The sequence below is a fragment of the Antedon bifida genome, chromosome 9, assembly GCF_963402885.1.
Source record: "Antedon bifida chromosome 9, ecAntBifi1.1, whole genome shotgun sequence".
Lineage (NCBI taxonomy): Eukaryota > Metazoa > Echinodermata > Crinoidea > Comatulida > Antedonidae > Antedon > Antedon bifida.
This window is the reverse complement of record NC_136234.1, coordinates 11,023,381-11,040,311: the sequence shown is the minus strand read 5'-3', so window position 1 is coordinate 11,040,311 and position 16,931 is coordinate 11,023,381. Positions and strand designations below refer to the sequence as shown.

Below are 16,931 nucleotides of genomic sequence, written 5' to 3'. Positions count from 1 at the left end.
AATGTTTTTGCCTGCTATGTCAAAGATCAAAATTACTTAGGGGTTTATTGACAGTTTTATGATTTTTATTACATTAGAACAAATATAAACATATACTTTGCGAGTAATTTGAGACCACAATTGTCACTTTCTGAGATATTCATACAGTATGGTCAATTTCTTGACCAGTGGTCAGAAAAGGGGTTCCCATCCACTTTTGGCAAAAGTTGCCCACTACAATTAATAGAAATATGGGTCTTCTGAGTAGTTTGTCACAAAAAATATTCTAATACACCCAGTAGTTACCAATTTATGTCTTTATTTAAAGGGGGATTCTGGGTTTAAAATTGCTTTTAAATATCGTTTATTTATTAAATAAAAAATATTATAACAATATAGACATGTCAGAATGAAGAAGTAATAACGAGAAATTAAAAAAATTAAATTTCATATACATTTTAGGGTAAATTCATGGAAAGTCTGTTTTTCAGCAGCTTAGGGAAGCTCATTAATATTCATGAGATATTCACAAAATCACGTCATCAGTGGATTCCAAACTCGCGACGTCAAGCTTGTACGTTGTGTTTGTCAACTTGCATCTCTAGCTCTCTCCCCTGTCAAACGACGACCACCCGATCATTGTGAAATACATTTTTTGTAGATTTTCTAAGCTAGGCCTAAAGTGTAATAATAACAGTAGTAGCATATATTTATTTGACATTTAATGAAATACAAAATTTACTAGTACAGATTACGGAGTCATAAATTATACTATTTTTATACCTCGAATAGTACAGATCGTATATCGGCTTCACGTACTAGGCTAGGCCTAGCCTAAATCATTTTATTCATGGGTGAGAGCCATTTCTGACTAGGGATTCCATGCCACGATGGCTACGTTAAAACATTGGGGCCATCATGGGCCTAGCTAGCCTACTACTAAACGATTGGCCCATGAATAACAAAACTCAGTGGATTCCAAACCCATCCTATCAACCAAACTCCTAAACAATCTAAACCTAAAATGTTCTACAAAATCGGCTGTAAATATTGAGGCAAAATGAGGTCCGATCGCCTTCCGTACGTATGGTGTCCCGATCGTCTAATAAGTAGGCCTAAAATAGGCCTAGTTTACTCTCCAAAAAAGCGGATACTGCATCAAGCAAGTAGACCAGGTAGTAGGAAGGAGACCTAGCCGATCCGGCCCAGTTAAAAATTTAGCTAGCTAGTGTAGTAGACCCTATGCTACCAGGCCTTTTACTATAGGCTACACTTTTTAAAATTAGCAATACTTATGTTTACAAATATTCCAACTCTCTCATTCGAGCTATATTATCTATACCATTCCGGTAGGTCGAGTCGACCTTCAATCAAATACTGTACATCGTTCATGTTGTGATTATAGACGGGGTATACTCGACCCGACCAGTTTGGTATTGTATATTGTATCTGCTTATCACGTGACGATGCCAGGCATGGGCAGAGAGAGAGCACGTGTATCGTCGTCTCGCTCTCCTCGCTCAGGAATGTATACGTTACGCTTCATTGATTTTGAAGGCTTTCCCTATTGTCAGTGCGAAAATCGGCAAACGTAAAGTGCAAACATATCTAATTTTTCACTGTTTTGATGGATTTTCATAAAAAATTGACTTTATAAATGGGAAGACCGACTAAAATTACATCAGATAAGTATAATTTTACAAAAGTAATTGATATGGTTAATGATAACGAGTCGTCGGAAGATTGACCATTTCACGAATTTCCTATTCTGTAACCACAGTGTGATTTTGCCGTAGCTGCACTTGTAATCTGGCCTCATTTCACAGCCTTCGTTCTGCTTCACTGGGCGCTTATATAAATTGAAACTTTTACCGTTCAAGAGACAAACAAATATATTTTACATTTTTTACTATTCATTTTAAACCCGGAACCCCCCTTTAAGTCTTAACTTTGACCATATTGACCTTTTGGCCCCTGTAGTGACCAAGTATACACATTTTTTTTTTTCGGCCAACAGCAAAAAATTGATTGGTATTGATATAAGGAAGCAAAAAAAACCTTGTTAACATAGTCTTTGTACAATTCATGTCTTTTAAAAAATAATTCTTTAGATATCTTTAACTGTAATTTCTCTCAATTTAAATGTATTATTAATGAAATTATTTAAATAATCTTTACATTTTTGTATATATTTGTATTGGCTTATATTTTATAGTTTAGTTATTTTATTTTCAACCTGTTATTGGTGTTTTACACTGTTGGCTTGAAATAAAGAATAATAAAGTTTGCTAGAGGGTGCAGGACAACCCTTTCTGGCTCCTCAACTAAAACATTAAACTTTTTTTACATTGTTGTACTGTTGAGATAGGGACAACTTTTGTTAAATTATATGTAATATCATCATCATAAAACTTTTTATTAAAACTATTAGTGGTAATTGGGCCCAAAACAGTAATTAAGCCTACCATCCATCCGCCTACATCAGTGTCCATATCGCAGTAAACTCGGAATGGTTCAACTCCATCACGAATATTGATCATGTAAGCACCACTTGTTGCTTCACTGTTGCGTAAGTATGTCAGTGCAGTCTCGTGGATAACCTTGAAAAAAATGTATATTAAAGATCGCCTTTTGAGGTACATGTGTTGAAGAAAAAGTTGCTTTGTAATTTCTATAAGGCCAAAAAATGGGTAGGTCGGTAGGAAAAGTTTTTTTTTTTTTTTTTTTTTTTTTCAGACCAAAAATGTGTTGCCGGCAAAATAATAAACACTTTACACAATTGATACAAAAAGACTTTTGAACACTTTTCATAGCACCCTGGGCTCACGCTAGTTATAATTGTTTCAACAAAAGTTTTAAAAAGGTTTATTAAATAAACGTAGGCCTAGCTTTTTGAGGCAAAAAGGCCTAGGCTAGCCCTACTAGCTAGTAGCTACCATTTTTAATAATTAAAGACAATTTTAACACAATCAAGATCGAAATAAACTATTTCCGTGTTAATGCTACATTACGCAAGTTAACATATTATTCTAGATATTATATTATATTATCCATACGTAATTACACTGGCATTAAAGATATAACATTAAAATGTAGGCCGTTTTATGAGCCATATTTCGCCGATTTCTTATCACGGGGAAATTCCCCACCAGCGACATCGATCGATCTAGGCTAGAGGTCCGACTAGAAGCCTAGCATGCATGCCGGAACGGATGGATTATCGATATATAAATAACAAGTTTGAACAAAAGAGCTTACGACAATCTTGGGTACATTTTTATTAAACGTGTAATAGGCCTAGGCTTACTTGCTTGGCGAACCCATGCCTTTTAAATCATTTAACAAGTCCGTAAATCGGATCGTATACTGTACAGTAAAACCAAAAAACACCGCATCAACAACCTCGTGCGATGTACGATCTGTTGTTCTTTTGCTGCAGATGATCAACATTGGTAGAGTCCATTAATTATGAGGGTGTTTAAAAATGTGATAACTATTAAAAACCTGTCTCAACCACTGTGTAATCAAAGTGTTTATTTAATTTAAACTTGGATCCCCAAAAAATTAATAATCGCGTATTCCGGTTATCACGTGATTGATTCACGGTTGGTTGCACACTTCTTTTTTACACGTCCGGCGGAGGTGAAATATGTTCTCCAATTTGGTGAATAAGACAATATTTTTTCACCATTTGATTTCAAAATTGCAGTTTGGCTCACAAAAAAAAGCCGACTTTCATTTTCGGCAGTTTAGGGTCGGTCGGGCGTGGCCAACACAATAATTTTTTTTTTTTGGCCTAATACATAATTTCACCATAGATATGCAACTATATAAAACTCACGAATGTATATTGGCTCACATGGCATTGCATAATTTATAACAGTGAGTTTTATTCAATACCAATCATTGGTCAGCTTTTTGTACAAAATGTTTGATTTTTGACATATGGCAGGCCTATAAATAATATGTGCAGTGTGTACAATTTTTCTTCACAGCTTAACTCTGAGCACTGATTTTTTTTCTATGGCTTAAAGATGTATTGTCCCTTGAAACACAAAAAATGAAAAAAAAAATATCTAAATTTAAATTCGCCATATCAAAGTAATATTAAAGTTATTCACTTTAGGTCGAAAATTCGAGCCAAAAACAACAAGTTTACGTAATTAACAGGTAAATTAATTTGATTACATTTCGTCTGGAAAATCGTCACGAGCGAAAGTAAACAAAGATTTCAAACCACGAGTATGCATTATGCATGATGCAAATTAGGATTGTTTACAACTCGTCACAGTTGAGAAGGTTTTTCACACAGATTGCGAGGAAGTTTTATGATTATGCATACAGAGTAGCCAAATAAGCGCGTTGCATTATGAGATAATGTTTTGATCGAAAACTTTGACTGGAAGTCAAAGTTATTTTTTGAACAAAAAAACGTCTGTATTTCAGTTAAATTATTTTTTTTTTGACTAATTTTTGGTGAAAGTTAATAACTATTATGATACTTCAAATTGACCAACTTTTTTTCAAAATATAAAAAAAAAAAAATGTTTTTTTTATTAGTCAAAAGGACAATACATCTTTAAACAATTTCAAATTGAAAGTGTTAGTTCTCATTATGGAGAAACTGAAAAGGACAGTTAGGATCTAATTGAGTAACTATAGTAAGTTAACTATAATCACTGAATGTCTGTATTCCTTAAACAATTATAAAAATGTATGCAAATATTAGGTTTCTAATTATAAATATCAATTGAAAAAACAACCAAATTAAAAAACAACTAAAGCTTTTACCACATTATTTTAGCCAGTTTAACAGAAGAAATATATTATTATTTTTACCTTTTCTTTCTTTCTCGTCACCACATCCATTTTTAATAACTACCAGTAATTGAGGAACACCATCCTGTTCTTCAGTATCTACAACATAGCTGTCTGAGAATGCCAGAGCTACCATCAGTGACAGTAGGAAATATCTTAGCAGCATCTTTTCTCTTCTCAGTTCAAATGATGTAGTAGTAGTAATAAAGCCAGGAGTCATGTCTCACCAGAACACACTCAGATTATGGATGGTAGTTCCAAGTCATGTCTATTTATAGCCATTTTGGAATGTGCAATTGTGGTGTAGCACATTGACATTTTAATTTAAGTATTTTAAAATGTACAGCTTCTCAAATAAAAATTTCTTCTAAGTTGACTCTTAAAATAAATGTTAATATTTTCATTTGTTCCACAGAAAAAACCACAAAATATTAAATGTGGGTAAAAATGTGCTTATAAAAAGTATACCTATTATAAGAAATGGGAAATCTAAATGACCTCAATTTGTGTCTACATGGTAAGGAGGAAACAAAATATGCTTGGACAATGCTTTATTTGAGCAAATATTGAAAGGAAAGGAAAAAAGTACCAATGTCAATTTGTGATGGCAGTTACTAATATGTAAAAGAAATTTAGGGTATTTTTGGAAAAAGTAAATGATATATTTAAGACATCAACTGAATCATGGCTTTCCTTTTATTATTTCCCTCAATTGGTTATGGTAAGAGAATCTTATTTGGATTTCTAACAATAAAAAAACAGATTTTTCTGGTTTTTACTGTTCTTTTGTTCAACATTTTCTAGGAATGGTAGAGAAAGAATATTGTTTTTTTTACTCAAATTTCATATGACACTGTTTTCTAATCATTTTATGATATTTTTACTACTTGCCATGTTTTACTTTTTATGAAATGTTTGTAGGCCTATTTGTTGCATTTCTATTTTATCCTTTTGGTGTCGTACTGTCTGTATTTTACCCGTTTTATCATATTTTACTATGCTTTTTTATATGTGACAAGTAAGAAAATTTTTTGAGCCAGAATGCTTGAAATAAAATAATTGAATTGTCTACATAATTACAAGCATTCCATTTATCCTTTAAACTATAAAGACAAGAGTGATGGAATATTTCCAATTTAAACTGTATTTCCTAATTTTTTAACACTAGAGTGTCTTGAGAACTGTTTTTTTCATTCATTTTTTATAACAATTAAATTATTCTTCAGTCTATACAACACAGTTGTCAGAGAGTGCCAGAGATGATAATAGTAAATACACCAGTGTCTTGCCAGAACAAAAAAATGAAGGATGGATTTATGTCTATTTTATCATTCTGGAATGAGAAAGTTTGGCTTATAGTAAAATCCCAATTTTTATTTTTGCAAAGCTTAAAATAAATGCTAAATATATTCATTGATGTTCCACTTTTTTGTAAAGTCAGCTTAAGTCAACAAAAGTACTTTTGTGCAGGGATCCGTGCAGGGGTGTGGCCCTAGTTGCCCATAGTTTTTTGTACCAGTAAATTAAAATTTAGATCCCATTTCATCGTATATAATATCCATATAACATTAGAGAATTTTGTAAATTGACAGTGTAAATTTTAACCAGCAATCATACCACACACAATGTACTGGCAGTCAGTTTTTAGTCGCGTGGACGCGACTCTATAGTTCACTATGGCTGTCGGTCTGTCTGTCGGTCCGGTATCACTATGCGTTTTATCGCTTTCTGACCTTATCTTGATATCAGTTTAATCTAGCTAAGTCAATTTTTCACAGTATATTCCTTATGGCCAGGAATCGATGTGGTTATGTTTTCACGGTGCGCAATAAAAAATTACGCGGTGTACGCACGATTTAACGAAATCACGTATGTAATCATATCTTCACAACCATGAATCACAATTAAATATAATTTGGTACTCATAAATTTCAGGGCATAAATCAACATATGGCAATACAATTACGTGCGTAGCGCATGTAACGCATGCGTACGCGCGCTTAAAATTTTCAAAATTTATTTTCGATGAAATAAGTGTATGTTTCAGGCAATTTTAAGCGTTTACAAAATTGCCATGAGTGCGCAGATTTTTGCGCGGGCACTGCGCGTTAAATGTTATTCCGCACTCTTTTTGCCCGATTTCTGTTTTCTTGACTTACTTTTCAACTCGAAATTACGTTATACGAGCACGTCAAAAGTGACAGGCTACGCACGTGTAAATTAAAAAAATATAAATGTTTTTAAACATTTCAACATTTTTAAACATGTTCAGTAATTTCGGTCAGTTGGTAGGTTGGTCGGTCGGTCGGTAAACACTAATGAGCACGCGACTGCAGCCATCTATATGGCCTTGTTTTTTTTTAGATATGTTTCTGAGCAAGAATGAATTTGTGAAAGTACTGTAAATAACATTAACATTTTGCTCAATATCTTTATAAGCTTCATATTTTTTTGTTTAACTTTTTATTCAATTTGTATTAATTGATTATAATAATAATATCGAAAAAAATGTCTTCATCGGGCCTTCCCCTGATATTCGCATTGAATGCAAAAAAATATTGGTAGTCGTGTGTGTTTTACAGGCAGAAAATGTAGGCTACAATAGTATTGTTGTTTGCTAGCGCCCTATGGTGTGTCATTTCCGGCAAATTAAAGGTGCCAATTATCATAAATGTGTGAGAGTACCATTTCCAGTCATCCAGGACTCTTGTTCAACCCCCTTGAAATATTCCTGCAACTGCCCTTCTTTGTGTTTATGTGACTATATTTGGTGTCCAAGCAACATGGCAAATATGCTTAAATTGTAATATGATATACTTCAAATCAGGAAATCCCCTCAAAGTTTATTTTGTATGAAACAACTCTGAAGATGCAGTACAAAAGAAGGTAGTTTTATCAAACGACTCGCATTTGAATCAATATAATCATTCAATAGCATATTGTCAAAATCGTGTTGAAATACATACAAATCTATCCAATAAATACTGAAGGAATTCATCCTTTCCTGAATTCACTCTTTTCTGCTTTCAACAGTATTAAAATATATTATTTATAATTACACAATTTGTTGAAGAAAACTTTAGAATTAAAAGAAATAATAATATTTATTTGGCATGTCTTCAAGTACAATCTTGCCAGGAGCAAGCAATAGGCCTGAACAGTTAACTGCTCTTGCTCTAACAAAAAGACATGCTATTAATAGGCATCAAGCCCAGGGCTCCAATGTCTAAGCCTGAAGCCTCTATTCCTCATGACAAACATTTCGGCTAAAAAAGAAATAACAGTAAAAATATAGTAGTATTGTATTTCATAAGCAAAAATTGTTTATTCTTGAAACTTTTTAGGATTCACGTCTCTGTCTGGTTGTGTGTGTTGTTTTTTCTTGTTCCTTGTCCATGTTTTGTATTATATTTAGGTACTGTCTGGAGACAAAATAATTGAATAAAAAGTATTTGTAATTGAAATTATTAAAATATATACTTAATTCTCACCAGAGTTAAATCTCAAACTATAACAAATGGAAAATACAAACAAATAAACAGAAGAAACAACTTGCACATTACACTTTATTTATTTTGTTTACACATTATTACATTTCCACTTATTTTCCATTTTTATTCATATTGAAAGATTAAACATTGATTGTCAATAGAATCTGAAAAGTTTACAGAGTCAGAATGTCTTAGTTTTATATTTTAGACATTTTAATTAATCATGCTTTTGTTTTTATGAGAGGGCTTATTTGTTATCTGCGTTTGCTGGTTTGTGTCATCCATTAACAAAGTTCAATAAGAAATTTTAAAAACAAAATGTGTTCATATTGAATACACTTTTCCTCTAATGCTTGATGTTTTGTAAAAACAATGCATACATTAAACCAGATATTCCTTGTCTTAAATATATGTTACATTACGTTAGGTTAATTGTGATAAAAAGAGAAAAACAATGTGTTACCTAAGTAGCTCGCGTTGAATGACCTCGTAGACGGGGCTTAAAAACAGCAGTCGTATGAACATTGTGTATCTGTAGACCTAGCCTATTAATACAATTCGGAGAAATATGGTTCTTCTATTGTTTTCCCTTCATGGTAAATTATTATAATAATTTTTCAAAATTTTAACCGTTTAAAGATGAACAAATTATAGCAGTAGGTCCATAGTATTTAATTTTACATAAATTTCTGTTTGGGAAAGTGTCTTAACAATTTCAAATTAATTAATATAACTTTAAGTTTAAACAAAAGGTATCGACAGTTATCAACTTCACTGTATCATGCTACCATTAAGCTTTCATCATTCTAAATTCTACGTATTTTCATCTCACTAGTTTTCAAAGAATAGTAGTAACCTTTCCAATGTCTCCACACCACACCTTTTGCATACTGATCGGTCTGACCACCCAAGTACAATCCATTCAGATTTGAATCATGACAATCCTTATACCACCAAGCTCCTTTGAATGACACAGCACATGATGTAGAATACGTGTCATGATCTTGGTCAAGTGTTGAAAACTCTTGATTGTTTTGACGTGTCAATGAATCACCTAAAATAGAATTACAAATAGTTATTAGAATTCTTGTGCATTATATATATAAGCATAGAGATATTGTTCACTATAATATTTCTATGATCTAAGTTATTTTATTTAGTGTGGAAGTGTACACGCATCTGTATTCTCTTGTACAATATTTTGTGCATGTCAGTCAAAAATAAATATTTTAAATGATATATATATAGATCATCTTTTTAGATATTGGACAATACTACAAAGTATTATCTGCTATCATGATAATATGTGGATCATCATGGAAGTAAGACTAGTCTAGTCTAGTGGGCCTGTACCTACCTGCATTACCACTATAGCCACCACATATTAGTTTGTAGTTACTTCCGTCATCACCTATTCGGAAGTTACCGTAGTGTGCGTAGGCCGATTGTCCTTCAAAGGTGGTCATGTCCACTCTCAATTCAAAGTGACCATCAGCTGTAATGCGATGAATGTTATCATTACCAAGCCAATGTTCACTATTAACATTCCCAAACCCTGCCTTGTATGTTGCCCAATTTCTATAGAAATTCATGGATCCATCTTCTCGTCTTTGAAAAACCTTACAAACAAACGTTTAAAACAAAAGAAACGGTGTTAAATCGATGTAATAAAATGGTGACATGTGTTGACAGGATTTTGGAAGATTAAGATTATGCTAAAGTCACATTCCCTACGTCTTTTCAATCTAGTTCAAGGTCACAAACTGCATTTTATGTAAATTCAAATACTATGTATATTCAATATACTCAATCTAAAAGATAAGGGAAAACTACATAGAATCGTACGAAGAGCTAGTAAAATGCTAAATATCCCTGAAATCGATCTTAATATAAGATTTGATGAGTCAGTGTTATCACTTGTAAAACGAATAATGGCAAATACAAACCATCCATTATATGCCGAGTATAACTTTTTAAGGTCAGGGTGCCGTTTACGGAGTATTCTCTCACGAACTACGAGATATAGTAAATCGTTTGTACCAAGTTCAATTAAAACTTTTAATAAGCAGTGCAATAGATAAATATACAATTATGAATGGACTGATTTTGCGATATTTTACATTTTTAAATAGAGTATTTTTTTTAATGATATTTTAATATAGTACATACTTACTTCAATAATTTGCAATAATCTGCAATACGCCTAGTCTTTCCTCAACACAATGCATTAAGTTTTAGTTTAAGTTACGTGTGCTTTTTTATATTCAAATTTTTTATTTCTTCTGTTGTAACAAGTTTTGTGAATGATGTTCAGTATAACTCTATATAATTTTTAATTGTTATGTATGTAGTGTATCAAACAACACATTTCCAATGGCATGTATGTATTTTGTATGTAATTGGACAATAAAAGATTTTTGAATTTTTGAATATAGGCTTATTGCGATAATAATCTTTAACCGGTAAAAATGTGAAATGTAACATATTCTGCTAAAAAAAGAAAGACAATTAATGCAGCAACTAGACAACACCAAGCTAGGTCTATAGCTACAGTCTATTAATGTACTATACTGGTTTAGCCTTACTGTCCATCCGCCTCCATCAGTGTCCATATCGCAGTAAACTTGGAATGGATCACCTCTATCACGAATATTGATCATGTAAGCACCACTTTTGGCTTTGCTGTTGCGTTCAAGTATGTTGGTGCAATCCTGTGGATAACCTTTGAAAAGATTTACAAAAAAATAATAGTCTACATAATAGTTCAAATCAATGATTGGTTGGTTTAGTATGGATGACAAAGTAAAGGAGTATATGTAAATACATTAGTGCTTAACAAAGATATGCCAGTTTGTTACTAGGTAGGCCTACGACTAAACTAAACTCCAGACCTCAGTGAAACTTTAGGTTGCTAAGTATTAAGCCTCTATAAATACTTCAGTCCATAGAGATAGTTCACTATTTCAATCTACTTTAGGCTTCTAAAGTGAAGCCTTTAAACTAGGCCTCACTCTATCTTTAGTAATTAAGTCTCTTTTCAGGTTAAGTTGTTCTTGTGTTTTACCCAACAAGCTACATATCACAAGTGAACTAATCACTGTACAAGCATCATACAGTAGTAAAAACGATCATACTTTTTTCCTCCGGTAAACACACGCGAATAGTTAAAGGACGATAACATTTTGTTGTAGATATAATTCACTCAGTATTTTGTTTTGATTACGTTCAAGTTCAATGCGAACGTACGTCTAGGGGAAGCCCAGAAAAAAACGCAAAATTCAATGCTTACTATAGGTCAATATTTATTTACATCAATTTGATGAGGAAATTAAATATATCAATATAAATAGGTATTGATACAGTTGAGTACGTATTGGCGGGTGGCCTAGAAAAACAAAATCGGTTGCTATAATGTAAACTACAACAGTTATTATAGTGTACTATATTAATATTAACATATCCTTTATGATGATGATACACTATACTTCATAGCCACACATACTGGTAATCATGGCGTTCCATTGTTGATGGACCCCCCCACTAAAACGTCTCATTATATTGGGGGTCTCTTTTTTCGAGATTTCCCGAGACCTAATATAATCCCTGTTTATTAAGAGTGTTGCAAATACCCACCAACGAGCTTGGTCATAAATTATTAAAACCCAACTTTTATCGCAAAAACCGTGTTAAATGTTTATTTATTTATCAGTTTATTTATTTTTTTTAAATTCATTTCTTTTTTAAGGCTCGCCCAACACAATATATTTGTCTTCATCCTCCAGTCTGCCTCAAAGTCTGACCTCATATCATTTTGTTATTGCATTGTACGTTATTATCTTTTATGCTTGTAAATAAATGTTACAAAACTAGTGTCAGCTTTTGAAATAATCTCCCGCTTTTTAGTTTCTAAAAGGCACAGCATGCATTTATACATCTTACTTTTAGGACGTCGACCTTTTATTCCAAAATGACAGTCTTTTCACACGCGTTCAAGAATTCATCAATCTCTTCTTATCGTTGCGGCATGTTCTTTGATCGGCATATCAACAACAAAAAACAGAGACCTCTCTGGTCTCTGTTTTCGAGACACCCCACACAGCGGTAAAGAGTACTTGTCCAGGGCCGTCGACAGGAACTGTGGCGAAGCGAATTTTGTTAAATGACGCCCCAAGATGGCCAGAAATGGTACTCTCGCAAATAAAATTCATGATAAATGGCACTGCCCTCTAATTTGCAGGAAAAGGCTATCTCTCATATGTAGCATGCTACCAATAAGCAAAACGATCATACTTTTTTCCTCCGGTAAACACACGCGAATAGTTAAAGGACGATAACATTTTGTTGTAGATATAATTCACTCAGTATTTTGTTTTGATTACGTTCAAGTTCAATGCGAACGTACGTCTAGGGGAAGCCCAGAAAAAAACGCAAAATTCAATGCTTACTATAGGTCAATATTTATTTACATCAATTTGATGAGGAAATTAAATATATCAATATAATTTAATAAATAGGTATTGATACAGTTGAGTACGTATTGGCGGGTGGCCTAGAAAAACAAAATCGGTTGCTATAATGTAAACTACAACAGTTATTATAGTGTACTATATTAATATTAACATATCCTTTATGATGATGATACACTATACTTCATAGCCACACATACTGGTAATCATGGCGTTCCATTGTTGATGTATCTACACTTTATGTTTTACGCTGCCATTACAAGTTTTTTTTTTTGCTGATATAACATGGGGGGTGGAGCCGCGTGCGCACCCCTGGATCCGCCTCTGTCATACCGCTTAGGAAAACACTCATAACAATAATGTCATGACGACAGCAACTACAATGCTGACCTCTAATAAAGATTAAATTAGCATGGCGCTGAACCAATGTGTTTTAATGAAAAGTGAAAGTACATTACTCTTACGCTTCTTTCCCAAATTGTTTTGTGTCCAGATTTATAGATTTATATACCCTCCGCACGACACCTTGTAATAAGTTTGAACATCAATATTTCATGACTTATCTTGTATAAATTTGAACACGAACCTCTTATGACTATCTTGTAATAAGCTTGAACACGAACCTTTTATGACTATCTTGTAATAAGCTTGAACACGAACCTTTTATGACATATCTTGAATAAGTTAGAATAAAGCTGACAGGACTTTACTATAAGTTTGAACACAAACTCAACATGTAACTAGATTTAATTCGTCACTATGACGAATTATAGGTTATATGCATTGATTTAAATAAAAATAATTGATTTTTAAAAGATATATTGACTGATTGATTTTCTCAGAATCTTTAATTATTTATAATATATGGTAGCATCTTGCTGATGCAAATACAATAGCCGGTATCACAATCCGATCTAAGATCCCTCTGCGTATAATGTCATAAACCACATTTGTTACATAATAAAGACATAAGTTACTTTTTATCTAGATTTCATTATAAATCATGTGTATAATCTATACACAAACAATACGGATAATTAAAAAAATCGTATTTCGTTTCGTTTCCCAAACTTAGCATATTTTCACCATTTTGTTAACTTATACGTGCATAGTCTGTCACTTTTGATGTGCTCGTATAACGCAAATTCGAGTTCAAAAGTGAATAAAATATGATGATATTATTAAAGAAAGGTTTGAAAACAGAAATCGGACAAAAAGAGTGCGCAATAACGTTCAACGCGCAGTGCGCGTGCAAAAATCTGCGCACTCATGGCAATTTTTTAGACGCTTAAAATTGCCTGAAACGTACTCTAATTTCATCGAAAATAAATTTTGACAATTTTGAAAATGTTAAGCGCGCATACGCATGCGTTATATGCGCTACGCACGTAATTGTATTGCCATGTGATGAAATATGACCTGAAATTTATGAGTACCAAATTTTGTTTAATTGTGATTCATGCTTGTGAAGCAAACGTGATTTCGTTAAATCGCACGTAGACCGCATCATTTTTGATTGCGCACCGTGAAGGCATAACCACATCGATTCCTGGCCATAAGGAATAAACTCTGAAAAATTGACTTAGCTAGATGAAACTGATATCAAGAATAAAAAAAAGCATACATCATTTATTATTTTACTTTGCATTTTGGCGATTTAATGAAATATTGCATTTTACATACTAAAAAAAAAATGTTTTAATACAGTATATGGGAAATGCTTAACCAAACAATTTAGTGTATGGCTTTAATATTTTTCTCTTCGTAAATCCAATATCATATATTGATTGTTTTGCACACAAGTCTTCAGTCATTTTTAGGATAATATCTATTTTGTTTTACTTTCTTTATAGAATACAGTGAATATAATAATTTAATTATATTTTCCAATCTTATTGTTTATTTGTACTATTGACAAAACTTTTAAATTTCATTCTTTATCATTTATTACATCATTTGCATATACATATACCATATGACAGTTGTGTTGTCACTTTACTTAGATTTTAGTTTTACAGAATGAAATAAATAATTACACATATGTTGGTATTTAAAAAAATGTTGCAAATAGTACTACAGAATAAAATTAATTATATCAACTAACAATATTTTCAGTTGACTAACAATAGATCAATTATTAACTTTGAAAATTGTAAGAAAAAAGTCAAAGAGCCTGTCAAAATGCCAGAAACAAGCAAGTTTTAAGAAATGGGTTTTTAAAAACTATTTGTATAAAAAATCCTGTACATCTATTTATAAATTATGGTTAATTCTGACATAGGCGAGCACAATGGAAAAACTTTGGTACAAATCTTATCTATCTCAGATGTACCGTGAAATGTAAATTTGATAACATTAGTTTTCACTATTACGATATTGTTCCATATTTCTATCTTAGGAAGATATTATAAAGGGTTTTATAATAAAGTTTGTGATTTTAATCGGTAAATTTTAAGTCTATGCGCGGTAGAAGTAATTTCCGGGTTCACGGTAAGGTGTGTCAATCACCTTGCAACTTCCCTGCATGGTTGGTTTCAACTAAGTTGGCCGTTGGTGCTTGGTGGCGATAGCCATTTTGGTTTTTTGTTTATTTTCGGACCGCGCGTGTGAAGGTATAGTAGTACATAAAGATCAAATTAAAATATATTCATAAAACATAGTATGTTGTGGGAAATAAGTATATAAAATTACATCAAGAGAACTGATGATAAGAGCTTTTGTTTGAAATCGAATGAAACCCTGATAGCCGAGTTGTTGAGTAAGCTGCCAGGACTTTATGTATACTGTGCGCTATCTGTGTCCCGTTAGGACCCTGGGATACTTCTGCCCATGTTGCAAGCCGTCTAAAACGTCTTCCTTCTTATGCCAAAACGACTCACTGTGTCGCGGAATAATGTATTAATTATACCAATTAGGATGGTATTTATTTGAATAAACGGCCGGAACACCTCCCCAATAAAACATCAATTAAAATAATTATCGCCACCATCCAACCCCCCCCCCCCCCATCCAAATACCATCTAATAAACGCTCATCCACATTTATACACACAATATTGTAATTGTATTATATTTATAACACAATTATACTATTTTTAGTAGATTTCATCGGACTGTTATCTACAATTTATCAAGCATTTGTTATTCTTTTTTACCACTTTTCATATCTACAATAAACACTATACGTAAAACGCTATTAATCATCTAAGAAACTGTGAAACAGGTTAGTGAGTAGGTTTAGTTTTACGAATATCTAAAAAAGCATTTCAATAATGGTAACCGACCGAAAACATCCAGGCCAGAATTTCCTTCTAAAACTTTTTACCCGAGTCATTATCATTCCGAGGAACCATCGTCTACACTTCCTAGAGGGGGAGCGAGCTCACCCTCTAGTTAAATCAAATTATGTTTAAAAATTACAAATTATAACTCGATCTTGCCTGTTGTACAAAAATGAAGTAATTCTTGAGAAAATGCAATTTCAGTTTACTTCTTGCACTAAGATCATTACCTGTAGCTAGATTTTTAAAATTGTTCCACTAGTATCTTTTAACATTAGCAGGTCTGAAAATAATACTAAAAAGTGGTCCAGAATTGGGATCCTGGTCCAGATTGCCTCAACAATTTAATGGAGTGGTCCTTGACCACATATCTATCTGTGTTTTCAATTTGGTAAAGATCTGGCAATAACTTTTTAGTAAAAAAAAACAGACAAACACGATCGACTAACCTCCTTGGTGGAGGTAATAAGGTCACATCTTTCAGGATGAAAACTATTGTGGAACATGTACATTTTACAAACAATAAGAGATGATCTTATATTGACACAAATATGAACTAAGTAACTTTAAGTCTTATCCCTTAACAACTCAATAGGATATGTATAAATATGCCATAAGAATGCCATACCCGTTCCTTTTGTCTCACCAACACCATCCTGTTCTTCAGCATAGCTGAGTGCCAGAGTCACCAGCAGAGACAGTTGGAAACTTCTTCCTAGCATTCTTTTCTACCTTCACAGTCACCAAACTACCTGTCTGATATATAAGCCGGGAGTCGTGTCTTAGTATCAGAAAGCCGTAATCAATTTTTGGAAGGTAGCCCCAGTCAGCTCTATTTATGTATCATTTTCAGCTGGGAGTTTCCTAGCAGTCAAGTGGGCTACATAAATGGTTGAT

General features: G+C 32.8%; 3 protein-coding genes across 3 annotated transcripts in view; 1 reads left to right on the top strand and 2 right to left on the bottom strand.

Moving 5' to 3' along the window:
* The window catches only part of LOC144852728 (ficolin-2-like), a 53,745-nt gene extending 48,670 nt beyond the window's left edge, over nucleotides 1-5,075 (bottom strand). The window contains exon 1 of the mRNA XM_078710687.1: nucleotides 4,819-5,075. Within this exon, the coding sequence (XP_078566813.1) occupies nucleotides 4,819-5,017 (199 nt within the window). The 5' untranslated portion in view covers nucleotides 5,018-5,075. The remainder of the gene's footprint in view (nucleotides 1-4,818) is intronic.
* Nucleotides 1-16,931, top strand: part of LOC144852719 (uncharacterized) — a 100,648-nt gene that overhangs the window by 72,176 nt on the left and 11,541 nt on the right. The gene's annotated exons all lie outside the window — the stretch shown is intronic.
* Nucleotides 8,372-16,771, bottom strand: LOC144852732 (ficolin-2-like). Its single transcript, XM_078710694.1, has 4 exons — nucleotides 16,663-16,771; nucleotides 10,874-11,010; nucleotides 9,646-9,907; nucleotides 8,372-9,342 (listed from the first exon to the last, which is right to left on the bottom strand). The coding sequence occupies exons 1-4, from the start codon at nucleotides 16,754-16,756 to the stop codon at nucleotides 9,095-9,097; spliced, it is 741 nt and encodes a 246-aa protein (XP_078566820.1). The 5' UTR covers nucleotides 16,757-16,771; the 3' UTR covers nucleotides 8,372-9,094.